The 16867-nt window shown below is 36.1% G+C and overlaps 2 protein-coding genes across 2 annotated transcripts in view; one reads left to right on the top strand and one right to left on the bottom strand.

Annotated features, from left to right (window-relative positions):
- The window catches only part of LOC131064874 (probable cyclic nucleotide-gated ion channel 20, chloroplastic), a gene marked incomplete at its 3' end in the record, with an annotated part of 363668 nt that overhangs the window by 147680 nt on the left and 199121 nt on the right, over nt 1-16867 (top strand). The window contains 1 exon segment of the mRNA XM_057999185.2: nt 13435-13683. Coding sequence (XP_057855168.1) covers nt 13435-13683 — 249 coding nt within the window.
- On the bottom strand, nt 9065-11924 carry LOC131064875 (uncharacterized). The gene is made up of 4 exons (XM_059221497.1): nt 11833-11924; nt 10424-11628; nt 9612-10310; nt 9065-9496 (listed from the first exon to the last, which is right to left on the bottom strand). The coding sequence occupies exons 2-4, from the start codon at nt 11600-11602 to the stop codon at nt 9113-9115; spliced, it is 2262 nt and encodes a 753-aa protein (XP_059077480.1). The 5' UTR covers nt 11603-11628; nt 11833-11924; the 3' UTR covers nt 9065-9112.

Here is a 16867-nt window from a genome sequence, read left to right as displayed (position 1 = left end):
TTAAGAGAAAATTAAAAGGCAAAATTGGACATTGGGTTTGGGAAGATTAAATAATAGATTTAAAAGTAATATTCTATGTGCAAAAGGTGACATCCACTTTGGTTAAGAACTTAAGAAAGAAAAAAGATATTTTAAAGGGAAACTAATGTTCTTTTATTATCCGTGTTGCCCTAATTTCTCATTGTGCTATTATAAAAGAGAGTTTTGGCTCTTATTTCCATATGCTGAAGTTATTATTTATTAAAATTTTCTTTGTGGTTGAGAAGAAGAAACCCTGCATGGTTCAAAGATTGAACCAGGTTCATCTCAAACCTTTTGGAGGATGAAACCCCTTCTGAAGAAGATTAGCTACGGTAGTGAAAGATGTACTCTGACTGATTGTTGGAAATATAATACTGTTGGTTGAAAATTTCGTACACTTGGGGAAATATACAAAATTGTGGCTTCAACCACAGTGTGAGTATAAACTCTCCTAATTAAGGGAAGGCTCCTCCTATCTATCTAATACTAAAACTAAAGTAGGATGGAACAACAATCTTTCTTCTTTTTTCAAGAAAGCCAATATCCTTTTCTCTTCATAGAAAAGTTATAGCAATTTAACGTAAAACAACAGTAAGAACTTTTGAAATAAAATAAGAGAAAGGAAATGGAGTTTCCTGAAAGCTCAAAGACTTCCGTCACTTCCTTCGGGACGAGACAACAATATCAAGCTCAAAGTCTTGGATATGTGAAGTCCTATCTACCCTTTTCTATACTAATAATAACAAGAACAAAATATAACAGCAGAAAGTCTGATATAACTTATTCCTTTCTACACAAAACAACAAGAACTAGTGTGAGCTCAAAGTCTCATAGCTATTTCCTATCACCAAAACTACTTCTAATCTCTCTCAAGAACAAGTGTAAGTACAATGTCTTACAACTTCTCTCAATAGAACTTCTATTCTTACTAAAATTAATCTCCAATAATTGCAGCACAAAGTCTGCAAATCAAATTTGATTAAACTCTTCAAGAAACACTTGCAAGAAAGATAATATTGAACATAAACTCAAGAATGTAGCACAAAGTCTCAACACTTGAGCAATCTTCTTCTATTCCTTTCAATTCTTCAATTTACACATAAAAGCTCAAAGACTTCTTTGCTGCAAATTTAGCAGAGTTTTTGTTTGCTTTTTCAAAAAGATCCAGATCACAATAGACCCCCTCTTGTATTTATAGGAGAGGAGTCGTGAGAAAAAGGTGGGAGGATCCCAACTAACTTGAGAAATTCTCTCAACCACAATGACTTATTCAACAACTAACTAAGAGTTGTTCAAGGTTACAAGGCCTATTCCAAATTGACTTGTAATTAGCCTACTTGTAATTACAAAAGTGCAAGTGATGACTTGCATTTTACAAAAATGCTTTTACAAGTAAACATGTCAAAAAGTAAATTATAACTATGGAATTACAAATCTAAAAATACAACTAAGTGTTGAAAAACACTGAAGTTGCAGCATGTTTAGACATGAATCCTTCGAACATCTGGAAAACCATTCGTAGCTCAGTAGGATTCAACTTGTGGGTGTTCTTGGCAACAATCATGGTCTTCACAATGGTATCATGGAACTGAAGAAGCGTAGGGATATTCTTCTCCAAAGTGGACGGGATTTCCTGCAAGAAGATTTGATGTTTCATCAAAACTCGAATTGAGGCAGCTGAAAATTGTTCACATCTCCACTCATTATGAATCTTCATCTGTAGATCTGTGAGAACTTCTTCTTCTAGTAGCAACTCCCCATTCTGATCCATGATATTGCAAGAGGCTTTCTCACAGCGAGAAACAACACCTTGGAATACTTCTACTCGCAATCTCATAGCATCATCCATATCTTCAACGAGGGATTTGAAAACGAGGGCTTTGTTCTCTAGGAGCTCTTCAAATTCTAGATACATGACCCTGGAAGGAATAATGTCATGCTCTTGAAGAATACTCAACTGTTGTTGAGGCATCTTGCGTCAAATCGTCAAGCTACCTTCAACCCTTTCCAGGTCTTGTTTGAAAGTCTTAGAAGCCTGGTTCAACTTTCTTCCAATGGTTTCTAACTTAACTATCATTTGGAATATGTCTTTCAGCACTTGTGCACACAGATCATGAAGCTGATTCACCCAAGAGTCTAACGCTTGTACCTTTTGAGTAGCTCTTTCAACTTCTTGGACTGGTTCTTGTGTACTTGTGAAAGTTGAAGGATTGCTATCTTCACTGGAGGACTTGGTAATCTTTTGGATTGCTGCAACAAGTTGTACATGTTCCTCTTCTAGCTTATCCTTTTTTGCTAGAATTTCATCACACCGCTACACCAATGAAGCTATAGAATGTTGAGCATCATGTTTGTTAATGCAAATTGAACTTAGTATAGATATAGATAGATGTGAACTAAATCAAATTTAGTCTTCTATTTGCAGGTAAGTATCTTTAAATTTAGTTCTTTAACTTCTTTAGACTCAAGTAGAGAAAGACAAATCACAGGTATGTAAAGATGTCTTTAGAATCTAATATCAAAGAATGCAGTAGATGATTTGCAACTGGTATAGAATCAGTTACTTATCTGTACTTTGATTGATATGAAGCAGTGCTTGATATATAATATTGCTCAAGTCCACCTTGATCACTGATAGACCTCGCCCAGGTAAGTATACAGTAATGTCTGATATGATGATTAATTCACTAATAGTGAATGCCAACACTTGAAAATATATATTCAATCTGCAGCATAAACTGTCCTTAATATGATGTCGATCTGCAATATAGAATGCCTTGGATATTGTTATCAATCTGCAATATCAAATGAATATATAATGTCGAACTATATCTTGTGAATATATGGGTCGCTGGGATTATCTATGCTGAAGAATACAAGTCATTTATCAATTTCGATGATTGCATTCTTCCATTGAATGAGGCTATATATGAATTGTAGAACCGATCCATGATCGGTTGTGTCTCTTCAATATCAAACGGTATGTTTTAATGGTTAGTTAACAAACCCAATTCATATGAATCTGATTAGCTAGTAAGTACTAACTAACTATTAGTATGTTAACAATACAAACATGGATCAAACTATAATTCAATCGCATCTCCAACACTTAACATTTGATTTTGATTCATATATGTCTCAAGTTCATCTTAGATGTGAAGATATTAATCCAAGTCTTACATCGGTATGGTCTGTGCTTTAGTTTGTATATATATATGTGAATATATGCAAGGCATATGTTCACACACACACACACACACACACACATATATATATACAAATAGATCTCAGTAATCTGACCATAGCCACAATATCTTCAACAATGTTTGACTACTTCATGTGTTTGTTTGCCCAACTCCACTCTTGTAATCCTGTAATCAGCAGCTTGCATTTCTTCCTGTGGCTTGTCTACAATTGGCTCAACAATTTCGGCCACCTTCATCCTGTTACTATCAACTGTAACCCTTGAGATCGTCTGAGCCCTTTTGGCAACCTTGGGTTTTGATTGCTTGAGATGCTGGAAATCAAAGATGTCAGGATAGATTTCTTGCTTCTTTCTTTTAGGCGTAAAAGAACTAAGCCATGGAGGTAAAGTCATCAACTCTCCTTGAGCAACGACTGAAAGTGAGGGAGAAGCAGTTTCTGTTTGAACAACGGTCGTCATCCTGGGAGAAGTTACTGTTTGAAGAACAACTATAGACTGCTCATTAGTCAAAGGCCCTAATGATTGCATCATGAACTCATCAAAACTAGAAACAGAAGTATCAATCCCTGACAAAGGGGCATATGCAGGATTATCCTCAAAGATATTCATCATATTCTCTTGAGGATGATCAAGAGACGACTCTGCTGTTGAAATCGGAATGACTCTTTGAGGAGATCCACCCACTGAAACAGGAAACATAAGAACAGTGGAAAAAACATCCACATTCACATCAAGAGATGACATAGGTAATTCCAAAGGAATTTGAGGGGGAGCTTTGTGAGGTGATTCCGAAATGGATGACTCAGGAGCATTATCTGATTGTAGTTCCTCCCCTGGATCTTCCACATCAATTACATGAATATGAAGCTGAGGCTTTTCTTTCCCTCGAACTGTCACTTATTCAGGAGGAAGTACCATTGCTCTACTAACCTTCAACTTGATTCTTATACTTGAAGATGATGCACCTTCCTTGTTGTCTACTTTGATTTCAGACTTGAGTCCGACAGGTCCTGTAGAATCGTCTTCTTTTCCAACTTTGATCTTAATGAGTCTAACACCGTTACCCTTGAGCCAAGTATTGGTATTAGCTAAGATAGGTTGAAATCTATCAAGAATGGAAGTGCATTCCTTATGCGACCATTGAATTGACGGAAGTCGTGCTTCAGCAACTCTCTTTTCAACATATTCAGGATCAAGTACCTTTCCATCATCAATCATTCCTTCTGGAATGTTTACCAAGTTTAGGTCAACAATTTGTTCAAGAGTGAGCCTGTAATAATCCATCTTACGAACGTCCTTTTTTGTATGAAGATCAACCCAAATGTCTTGTATCCGATGCACATGCATGAAAAACTTTTTGATCTTCTCCTTCATGCCTCGGTAATCAAATTCTACTCTTGGCTTGAACCTCTTGAGTTTTATTTCTTGCATTTCGATCTCCATGGCCTTGGCTTTGGTGGATGTAATGAGGGAATAATAGCCAATTTTCAATGGGTTATTTTTAGAAATTACCATTCCAACCTTATGTTTAACAGATTGATGTGCATGGACAACCATGATCTGTCTTCCCAACTCCATAAGAATGATCTTATCAGTTGGATATCTAGGAAGCATATTTGTCTGGCCGCTATAACATCCAACTCTCATGTAAGTGAAAGTTGGGAATTGAAGGAATAGGCAGCCATATTCATTCACCTTCTCCTAGGCGGAATCTGATACTCTCCTGTTTTTCAATGTCTTATCAAACAGGCACATATAATGACCAAAGAAGGCATCCTGGACCCTCATGAAGTGCAATCTCCTAGGTCTTAAAGGCAATTGGTCATAATAATCCCACATCGGTATAAGTGAGCGATCACCCTTGGTAGAAAGACCAAGGAAGTGTTTAAGTGATGCTGCTATATACACCAAATATGAGTTCATGTAGAACGTCATGGTGGAAGAAACTGCTGCAAGTTGTTCACAAAGGGTATCACTGATGATGTCACCCCAAGAGATGTGTTGAGACTGCCTTATCAGCATGATGAACTTATACATCCATGGTTCAAAAACATTAGAATGTTCTAAACCCATTATCTTGCTGAGAAGAGTGATTGTGTCTCCGATTTCCCACTTGAAATCACTACGGTACAACTTTGCCCACCTTGTAAAAGCAGCCCGTGGCTCACTAATCCATCTATTGATATGGCATTTGCAATCTTTTTCTCTTGAAGCATAATACTCAACTGCGCTATCTTTGGAGATCTCTATGTAAACAGGGGCCGGTGGTATCCTGAAAACCTTCTCAATAGTATCCACATCAAGCCGGATTATCACTTCCCCATCATCATTCCTAATAGTTCTTGTCTCTTTGTCAAAATGATTGGCACAAGCAAGAACGAACTCAGGTTCTAGGGCAGCCATTGGAAAGGAAGAAGCATGGTGAATGTGGCTGTCCAACAGGCGCTGCATATTGCTATCCTTGGTATCCTCCACCCGTTTAACAAACTCTGACATGTCAACGTGCCCTATCTTTGTATCTTTGATATGCTCCATGGAAGTGGAAACTTGAGATGGAGAGATCTCATTTTGGTACTTATCATATTTATATTTCATCTTCTTCTGAGAGGAAGATGACGGTAGATCAGTCATTGAACAAGAGCCTGACATGCTGCGATGAAGATCTAGAAGAGTCAAAGCAACATCAAGATCAACCAAATGAAACATATTTCTTCTTTTCAATGGGAAAAATTCTATCCCTCTTTGAGAGGAAAATGATGAATAAATAGGAACACTTGGAAATTGGCTTTTGGTCAATTTTGGATCTTGGGAGATATGTTACAAGTATGTAAGTGGGGTAGGACATATTTGCAATCCGGTTTGTAAAACCCAAATGCAAGTATACATGTAATAAGAAGAATGCAAGAATGTGTGAAAAATGGAATTTTGACAGGGAAAAGATAATGAGAATGGAATGTGTGAACAAGGGTAATGAATGCGGATGAAATAGGAAAGAATTTTGGAAGATCATCTCTATTTTAACCTCAAGAGAATGGGAAAAACTTTCACTTGTAATCAGGTTTTTAAAACCCGAAATTGGAAAGATAAGCTTTTTAACAACTTTGAAACTTGAACTTTTGGCAAAAGATGATTAAGTCTTTTCAACCAAAGGGGAAAAACTCACTTTTTCATCTTACTTGCAATCGAATTTTAAAAACCTGAAATACAAGTATACTTGTAATAAGAAAAATGGAAGGGGAAAGACAATGCAATCCTTAAATTACATTCAAGACTTGGAAAGAAAGGGGAAGATCTCTTTCAAATCCGAACTAAAACAAAAACAAAACATACATCTAGAATGATCAAACAAGGAATGAAAACAAAAAAGAAAGGAAATGAAAGCAAAACAAAAAATAAACCTTACGTTGCTTAATTAAGATGCCTTTTCAAAAGATGAGACAATCCTTGAATGGAAGAACCGATTCCTTAAATAGAGAATAAAACCACAAAACCGAAACCCTTGCCATGTCCAAAGAGAAACAAGATTGCAGCAAAAACGACATATAATATGGAAGAAGAATAGGTCAAAACCTCATGGAAAACCCATGTAGGAAGAATAGGAACCAAAACGTCTAAGTTCCAACTGCAAAACGTGGTATTCCAACTCCAAATTGTGGCCTTCCAAAAATGGCTTATGGAGGGAAAAACGTAGTCAAAGAACAATGAAATGGCAACCATACAAGCCGGAGCGTGTTTCAAAAAGCATGAAATCCGTCTTGATTTTAAAATGCCCCCTCATCCTATAGATTCCTCCACCAAAATTGGTTAGAAGTTGTGGCAAAATCGAACTCTAAAGGGAGAAGAGCAAGTTGGGTTCTTGAGGAAAAGAAACAAGTTTAAAATGCCTTGTAAAAGAAATGTAATTGGGTTTTAGAAACCTTCTTACAAGTTTAAATTTGCTTCACTTTTCATCTCTTAGGCAAATCGGGTTTGAGAGAGAAAAGAACATGTCAAAATAACTTGTAAGAGGGAAATAAAATCCCTTTACAAGTTTTAATGACTTAACTTAAAAAAGAATTTGCCATAAAGGAAATAAAATTCCTTTTACAAGTGACTAGAAAGACAATAAAACATGTAATAGGGAAATAAAATCCCCATTACAACTTAGAAACACTTTAAGTAAGAACTTTTTAAAGAAATTACAAGTTCTTTTTAACTTATAATTTTAAATTTACTTGTAATATGTCCAAAAAGTTCTTACAGTGACTTAAAAGACATAAAACAACAAAGGGGAAATAAAAAGTTCTTACAGTGACTTAAAAGACATAAAACAACAAAGGGGAAATAAAAAGTAAGTTACAAGTTTAAAAATTACATAAAGTGCACTTGTAATTGACTTAAAATTTCCCTACAACACTAAAACAAGAGAAAATAAAACTTGCAATCAAAGGAAAATTTCCCACCTGCAGTTAAGAAGAAAAAACCCGAAATTGAAGAAAAGACATAGCAAACAAACTCAGAATGCGATGAAATTTGAAACGTGGATCGAAGATGAACTGAGGATTAAGCCTGTCCAAGGGCGAAGCAGAATTCTGCCTCGGGAAGCGTGCCTTAGATTAAATTTTTTCATTTTTTACAAAAAATTTAAAAGAGGTTTTCCATTTTTGTGAATACAAAAATACGGATAACAAATACAAGTATTTTAGATTGCATTATTTTAGAGATTCTGGCACGTATTTCTCAGTAACAGGTTTGACAGGAGATTTGGGCATGAAATTTGTGAAGACTGAAAATTTATGGATATTCGAAGCATGCTACATTGATCTGCACTCCTGCTACAGGGATCTGTACCACTGCTATGGTGACCCATACCTCTGCTATAGTGATCCAGACAGCTGCTACAGTGATGAAGCTCTGATAAATGGTAGATATATGTTTGGGTGATTTATTTTCTGGTCACTGTGATAGATTATTGATTTTGGGTGACAAGGATTTATCTTTGTTGTTGGACAAATCAATACCCTAGGTGTGTGTTCTGACATAGGTAATCATAATAAATAAAGGGCAGATCATGGGGTTATTTTCTGAGCATAGTATTGACTGAAAACACTGGGTTTCAGACATAAGAATATACTCTGTAGCTGGTGTGAACAGGGAGCAATTTCTTGTTTGGAGCATTTGAGGCTATTGGGCACTTTCCTTTGTCAAGACATTGTCAAAAGCTTGGATTGAGAAACTTCTTGGCTGTTGGAAACTTCAGTCTACTGTATGCAACTGCTGCTATATATCTTCAGTTTGTCTGATAATATACCATTCTGAGCATCATTGAATCATCTTCAGATTGGTCTCAGCTAAGGTCTGCAATTTTGTAATCAGTTGATCTTTTGATGTTATTTGGTGGTTTAATAGTGATCTTGATGGTTCTATGCTAAGTTACCGGTTCCGGTTCGGAATCGGGTTCGGATTCGGGTATGGGTTCGCGGATTCGGCAAAAATTTTTTTTTTTTGGGTACGGGTACGGGTTCGTCCGTACATATATATATATATTTTAATTTTTTTTAATATATATATATATATATATATATATATGTTCAAACTTCAAACATCAAAATTATATATGTTCACAGTTCAAACATACAAATATGAAACATCAAACATACAATGTAACTTTCCCATACAATGATACATAGATGATAACAGATAAATCATAAATCAATAAATCATAAATCCATAATTGCCAATGCCAATAAATATTCTGATATTGATATATCATAAATCATAAATGTAATATCATATTCATAATTTGCAAAAAAGATAATATTCAAGTTTCAAGTTTCAAAATGTGAAAATGTCATGACACAATAAAGTATAAAGTTAAACATTCAAATTACAAGCCATATATGGGATTTAAATTCCATATTCATCTTCATCTGAAGCATCCAACCCAAGCTCATGGTCATCAAGTGGTTCAAATTCAGCATCAATTGAACCAATATCAAATGGAATGCCACTCCCACTAGCTATGTCTCTCTCAAATTCCATAACCGCCTCGTCTATAGAGACTTGGCAAAGTTGTGCAACTGTAGCATCTAAATCAGCACACTCAGGGGCTAGATCCCAATTCCTTGTTACACCCTCACTATATTCAGGGTCCTTATGTGACAACAAACGAAGGTTGGAGTGTACGTAGACCAAATCCTCAGCTTTCTTTGCACCCAAACGATTACGTTTGACTGAGTGGATGAAGGAGTATGTACTCCAATTCCGCTCAGCTGAAGAAGAACTTGCAACCTGTTAAAAGTTAAAACATAATTAGAAATTTACAAATTAAAATTATAAAATAAAAAAATGATAGCATCAAATGGAATTGGAAAACTATAAAAATAAAAAATAAAAAGATACATACTTGGGAGTTAAGTTTAATTGCAAGAGGTTGCAAGTAAATGGAGCCTTGACCATGTACATACCACCACTCATCAGCATCCATCCCATATCTAGCATTAAGAGCTACAACATCATGATTTTTTGCAGATACAAATTGGCCAAACTCCCTCATGACAATATTTCTTGTCTCCTCATCTTGATATATCTTTTTAAAGGCAGCCCTATAGCCAGAAGCAACCTCTGCATCTCTATATGGTGGCACCCTCCTTGGTGTTGCAAGCATCTCTGCACTATAAAATTTTGGCGTCAAAGCAAATGCTAAGAGATGTAAGGGGGTGGTCATCTTGTTCCAACGGTCAACAACAATTTTCTGCACAACTTTGAAAAATGTTTCCGTTGGGTCATTTTCTTTTCTATTTATTACTTCTTTTATTTTTTCCACCATGCAATCCATGCCATCATAAATCTCGCCCAAACATGGGCGATCAGTATCAGCATACCTGATCATGCTCATGATGGGCTCAGTGAAATTCAAAACATATTCCACATCATCCCACCATTTCTCACTAAGGATCAATGCTCTTACTTTTAGAGCTCTTTCTGTGTGGGACTGCTTCCATACACTCCACAAGCTGTTGATGACCATAGAACTCAAGGCGTCTCGCACCTTCAGAAGTCGTCTTAAGACGAGCGTGTGAGATGCAAATCGTGTTTCAGCAACCTAACATGACATAACAAAATACACAACATATATCAAATGCAAGTCTATAAAAAATACAAATTTAAAACTAAAAAATTAAAAAATAAAATTTAAAATTAGTAATTATAAATTACCTTCAACAACTCCAACTTGGAGAAGGTCCTGAAAATGGCTTGTGACATATGATGATTAGTCACAAACATTTGAATCTCCTCGCCCTCCGCATATAGTTTTTTCACCCAATCAATTTGTGTGCCAAGCTTTTGCATGATTAAATTGAGTGAGTGTACTGCGCATGGTGTCCAAAAGATGTGACCATATGTAGCCTCCACTATAGTCCCTGCTGCTCTACAATTTTTAGCATTGTCAGTTACAACTTGGACAACATTTTGAGGCCCCACCATGTCAATGCATTCTATCAAGATATTGGCAATGAAACTTGCATCTTTCACTTGCCCCTCACAATCCACTGCTTTCAAAAACATTGCCCCTTTAGGACACACTGCTATAACATTGATCAATGGCCTATTTTTACAATCTTTCCATCCATCAGAAACAATGGTCACACCTGTTTCCTGCCATGTATCTTTGATGACCTTCAACTGTAACTCTATGGATGCTTTCTCCTTTGCCAATAAGGTAGTTCTCACCTTTTCATACCCTGGACAAACATAATCAGAAGGTGTATTGCAAAGAGTATGCACCATGTCCCGAAAGTAAGGTGATCTAACAAGGTTGAAAGGAAGCCCATTGCCATAAAGGCAACGTGCAATTTTGGAATCTGCAATCTCTCTCAGTTCATTTTTGAAGGCAAAATCCAATGGGCCTCTTTTCCGTGAAGCCACAACATTCTGATTCTCTACTGCATCAACTGGTGGGTTTTGCATGAAAGGATGTGAACCAGCTGGTCTTGTGGAGCCCATGCTACTAGAAGGCCTCTTAGACATTGAGCTTTGATGGACAAGAGGATGATCAGTCTTTGCTTTGCCACTTCTCCTATCAGCTTCCTCTTGTTCTCTAATATATCCCAAAACTAGAGCTTTTGGCAGCCCCTTGCCATCTGATCCCTTACAAAATTTTATTCCACGCCCAGGGATGAAACAAAGGTGGCCTTTCACTTGATAGTATGAGCTGGTATACTCAGTGCCACAATGGTTGCATTGCCAAACAAAACCCCCACCACCAGACACTGGCTTGATCATTGTTGTATAATGCCAAAGTGGTGAATCTTGATCAATTTTAAAGGGGGTATTTTCATTTCGGACATTTGCAACTGAACTAGAGCTTGCACTTGCACTTCCAGTTCCAGCCATTATGTATGATTATATGAATAGTGCACCTAAAATGAAAAGAGAATGCACAACATTATTGAAAAAAATTATTAAAATTTTGGTATTATAACCCCATACTATGCATACAAAGTGTAAAAAAATATACAAGACTTCTTTAAAAAAAATTTAAAAAACTTTAAAAAAAAATTTAAAAATTTGAAAAAAACTTGGAAAAATTCTTGAAAACTTGAAAAAAATTCAGATTCACTTACCTTTAATGGCTAAATCTTTCTTCTCCAGTGATTCCTATGCCTTTGATGCGTGTCTCACACCTTCGTAGTCGTCACCTTCGAAGAAAAATACAAAAACTAAGAACCCTGATTGTAGAGAAAAAATCTTCAAAAATGCATTATAGAGGGGCGGATTAGGGTTTAGATGTATTTAAAAGATTAAAAATATTGTTTTTTTATTGTTTTTAAATGCTTTCTAACCTGTGGGCCCCGTTTTTGGGAACCCACGGGCTTGGGTTCACCCGGGTCCTCCTGGGTTCGCCCTGGGTCCCCCCCGGGTCCTGCCCATGCGGCTGGGTTCCCTGTGGGTCCTGCATGGCAGGACCCACAGGGAACCCAGCCGCCTGGGCAGGACCCGGGGGGGACCCAGGGCGAACCGGACCAGGACCAGGACCGGGCACGGACCAGGACCAGGACCCAGGCAAAAAAGGGGAGAACCGGTATCATAGGTTCTATGCTCTTGTTGTTTCAGTTTGCTAAGGTGAATATATTCTAAACATCATTGCAATGAACTCTTGAATGAAATCTGGAAGATATATAATCCCAAACAACACATTAAACCAATGCAACTGTTTGATATAATGCCTCTCAATTAAATTTGAAAGAAGTACAAAAAAACAGTTGACCTAGGACAGGGGGTGTTCTTACACATTGGGGTGTTTGGTATCATGTTTAACTGCCTAACTGTAGCTTAACAGTGTTGAAAATTCCCTGTCAAACCTGTACAGGAGTGTCACCAGCAATGAACAAGTATACTCAGTTTGTTGTCAAGGCATTCACATCAATCTTGCAAGGGGTTATGGTGCTGATTTCCATTTTTTGCCTGTTTGGGAGTGTTGTTGATAAAGTTGGAAGCTAGCTAGGTGAATTTATTCGCTGTCCTGCCTGATACAGAGTGACCTCTGCCCTCTTTCAGACCTGCAACATCCATCATACTATTCAAGGTATTTGCATGTTGTACTCAGTTTGGATAGCTTTGTATGCCAAGTTGGTGATGGTTCTATGTTGCATGTGCCATTGTATTGCTAAGATTATGTAATCAGTATTGTTAACTTGATATATCAGAACTTTGTGACAGCTGTGTATCCTTGTGTTGGCCAGTTTATGTTATTGTTTCCTTATGAGCAAATAATAAAATAAAAATTCCTAGGGTGCTTATAACATTAAAACAAGGCAAATATTTTATTTTCAAGGGAATATGAATGCAAAACTAGTTTGTATTGGATATAAGCATGGGGTGTTTGGCCTTTATCTCAGGGACATAAAAAATATGGTTTCATATGTCAACCACGATTTATTAGTATCTGAACATTGATGTCATTTTGACTCCTCGCCTTAGTGGAAACTCAATTTTTATTTAATATCATTCTCAGCTCAATCCTTTTCATTTAGCTTAAGTCAAACTGATTGATCAGATCATTTGCAAGGATTTTTTCTTTTAATTGATACTCAAGTGTTGTGGCATTTCAAAGGAAATTTCATTTTGATGTGGTTAATTTAGTTTTGTATCTAATAATTAGCATATTGAATTTTTGCATTAAAGATAACTTATTTGATACCAACCCCATGTTTTATGTCACGCAGATTATGATATTGGTGGTTCTGCCTAAATATGTTGGAAGTTCAGCAGCAAATTATGCTAAGAACCTGTTGCGTATCAGTGTGCTTCTTCAGTATGTCCCGAGGATGGTCAGATTTCTACCTTTGCTTGCTGGAAGCTCGGCAACAGGGTTTATTTTTGAATCAGCATGGGCAAACTTTGTCATTAACATTCTTATTTTTATTCTGGCTGGACATGTGGTTGGCTCATGTTGGTACCTTTTTGGGCTCCAGGTTGGAATACTTACTAGTTTGATAACTTCTCTTCGAGGCCACAGTTAATTTTATTATTTTCTTTTTCACTAACATTCACATCTTAAATGCTAATCCCAAGGTTCCTTTTCTTTTGCAATACTATCTTAATTTTTCGCTAGCTGCTGTTGGATCTTAGATATGACACTTGAATTTTTCATGGTATGGAGGTGGAGCATTGCTAGTCTGCATAGGAAGGATTTGGAAACAGTTAATCCAATATTCAATCATTAAAAACTGTGTTACTGGAAATGACAAGTAATAGACCATGTCTTTTTTGTGAATTCTGTAAGGGATTCAATAGAATATATTATATCAAATATAGAGGATGTATTCTAAAATAAATATAGATGCATATTTACTATGTTCCATTTTGATCTGCAACTGGGATGTGGACAGATGAGGTCTTGATATTGCTACACTAAAGGGATGATTCAGGAATACCCACGTTGTATCCTCCCTCTTCCACCCTAAGGGGACTCGTACCCTTAAGAAAATTAAAAAGAACTTTCTTACATTATTATCATGGACTGTGGAAACTTCATTTTATTAATTAAAATGAACTCAAAACACAGAAACAAAAAACGTAAAACATAAAAATATAAAATATAGAACAACTTAAAACTTAAAAATAAAATAAAATATTAAATAACTAAACATTTAATAAAAAATGATGGTACTAAAATGTTCCTTTGGTTTGTCTTTTTCATATTGTTGGCGATCTAGATAATTGTAATGGTGAAATTTACACGTCCATGCCATTTCCCATTTAGTTTTGTGCTGATTTTAAGAAGATGGCTTAATCCATCTACATATCAGTACATATGTATTTTGAGAGGATGGCTTAATGGATTTTGTGTGCTGATATTCTCTTTGCATGCAACCTCCCTATTCTAACTTTTAAATATCAAGTGTTAACTTGCTTTGATTTGTGTGCACAAAATCGAAACAAAGATGCCAATGCAATAAAAAATATAAAACGATAAACAAAAATAATGGTAAAATTGTATATACAAGAGGAAAAAGAAAAGCGCTCACACAGTAAATACATGTAGTATGCAGTCTAGTTTGGTTTGATATTTTTGATTTAAAATACTGTTCTGAGGTGTTTGATTCTGATTTATCCAATCATAATAGAAATGCAAAAACGGTAATAGATTGCAGCATTGATACATCAAATCGTATATCTCAGAAAATAACACACTAAATATTTTCCAGAATTCAAGACAGATCTGGAAATGCTGATTTTTTCTTTAAGCTCATCATTACTTCCAATAAAATGTGATTACAAAATAGATTTTGACGTACCTATTTAATTTTTACACTCGAAATGAGATTTTCTGTCCATACACCAGCAATATACACTACTAATGCTGAACAGTAGTCTAAACTCTTATAAAGATGCTGTTTGGAGCCTTCAAGAACCAATCGCTTCTCCTCCCAGGCTCTATGTCCAACTTCCATTGTGTTAGTAGCTTCAAATGGGACGGCCAGGCATGAATAGTACGGTTTCAGCAAGGTGGTACGGCCCAGCAACAAATGCAAATTGGTGGTTGAAAATTTTGTACACTTGGGGAAATATACAAAATTGTGGTTTCAATCACAGCACACGAGTAAAAACTCTCCTAATTAAGGGAAGGTTCCCCCTATCTAACTACAACTTTGGAAATAAAATAGGATGGGACAGCAAACTTTCTTCTTTTTTTTTTTTTAAAGACAGACAATATCCTTTTCTCTTCATAGAAAATGATAGCGATTGAATATGAACAACAGTAACCATTTTCAAGTGAAATAAGAGAAAGGAAATGAAGTTTCCTGAAAGCGCAAAGACTTCCGTCACTTCCTTCGGGATGGGACAACAATATCAAGCTCAAAGACTTGATTATGTGAAGCAAAGACTTGATTATGTGAAGTCCTATCTACCCTTTGCTATACTAAAATTTACAACGAATAAAAGACAACAGCTCAAAGACTGGAATAATCTATTCTTTAAACACAAAAACAAGAATTAATGCAAGCTCAAAGACTTGCTACTATTTCTTATCAAACAATAACTTTTCCTCAAGAATAGACGCAAGCTCAAAGACTTGCTGCTCTTTCTAGAGATTTTCCTATTTTAATTAATCTTCTCTACTTGCAGCACAAAGACGTCAAATCAGATTAGATTAAGCTCCTTTTAGAAACAATTTGCATGGAAGAAATAAAAAGATTCAAACTCAAACATGTAGCTCAAAGACTCAAAACTTGAGTAATCTTTCTTTATTATTCTCCAAAAACTTTCAATTCACATACATAAGCTCAAAGACTTCTTGCTGTAAATTTGGCAGAGTTTTTGCTTGCTTTCCAAAAAGATGATAATTACAATAGACCCCTCAAGTATTTATAGAAGAGGACCCTTGAGAAAAAGGTGGGAGCATCCCAACTAACTTGAGAGATTCTCTCAACCACCAAGACTTATTCAATAACTAACTAAGACTTCATTAACTAACTAAGAGTTATTCCAACTAACTAAGACTTATTTCAACTACAGTCCTAATCGGACACAACTTGTAGTTGCCTTACATGTAATTACAAAAGTGCAAGTAATGTGTAACTTGCATTTTACAAAAAATACTTTTACATGTAATTTGTCAAAACAAAATTACAACTAAAGATTACAAAAGAGGGAAAATTCAACTAAGTGTTAAAAAACACTTAAGTTGCATTTTGTGAAGACACAAATCCTTGAAATTTTTGGATGCTCGTTTGTAGTTCCTCGGGATTCGGTTCATTGGTGTTCTTGGCAACAACCATGGTCTTCACGATAGTGTCATGACACCGGAGGAGCGCATAATTGTTTTTATCCAGGATAGACTGGATTTCGTGCAAAAATGCTTGGTGTTTCATCAATGTCTAAATTGAAGCAGCCGTGAATTGTTCGCTCCTCCATTCATTATGAATCCTCATTTGTAAATCAGCAAGAACTTCTTCTTCTGGAATCAACTCTCCATCCTGACTTACTATGTTGCAAGAGGCCCTTTCACAATGTGAGACAATATCTTGGAAAACTTCACCCCGGAATCTCTTTGCATCACCGATCTCCTCAATGAGGGATTCCAAGTACATGACCCTGGAAGAGATGATGACGTGCTCCTGTAGAACACTCAGCATTTGTTGGGGCATGGTA

The sequence above is a fragment of the Cryptomeria japonica genome, chromosome 5 (genome assembly GCF_030272615.1).
Source record: "Cryptomeria japonica chromosome 5, Sugi_1.0, whole genome shotgun sequence".
NCBI classification, from domain to species: Eukaryota; Viridiplantae; Streptophyta; class Pinopsida; order Cupressales; family Cupressaceae; genus Cryptomeria; species Cryptomeria japonica.
The sequence above is the reverse complement of the archived record's forward strand: the minus strand, read 5'-3'. Positions and strand labels throughout refer to the sequence as shown.

Excerpts from the sequence above, each read along its gene's own strand:
- LOC131064875 (XM_059221497.1), bottom strand. The coding sequence starts at position 11,602 with ATGGCTGGAACTGGAAGTGCAAGTGCAAGCTCTAGTTCAGTTGCAAAT. Across the intron at positions 10,311-10,423 it reads CCAAGTTGGAGTTGTTGAAG|GTTGCTGAAACACGATTTGC; the intron begins GTAATTTATAAT and ends ATGTCATGTTAG. Across the intron at positions 9,497-9,611 it reads CAATTAAACTTAACTCCCAA|GTTGCAAGTTCTTCTTCAGC; the intron begins GTATGTATCTTT and ends AACTTTTAACAG.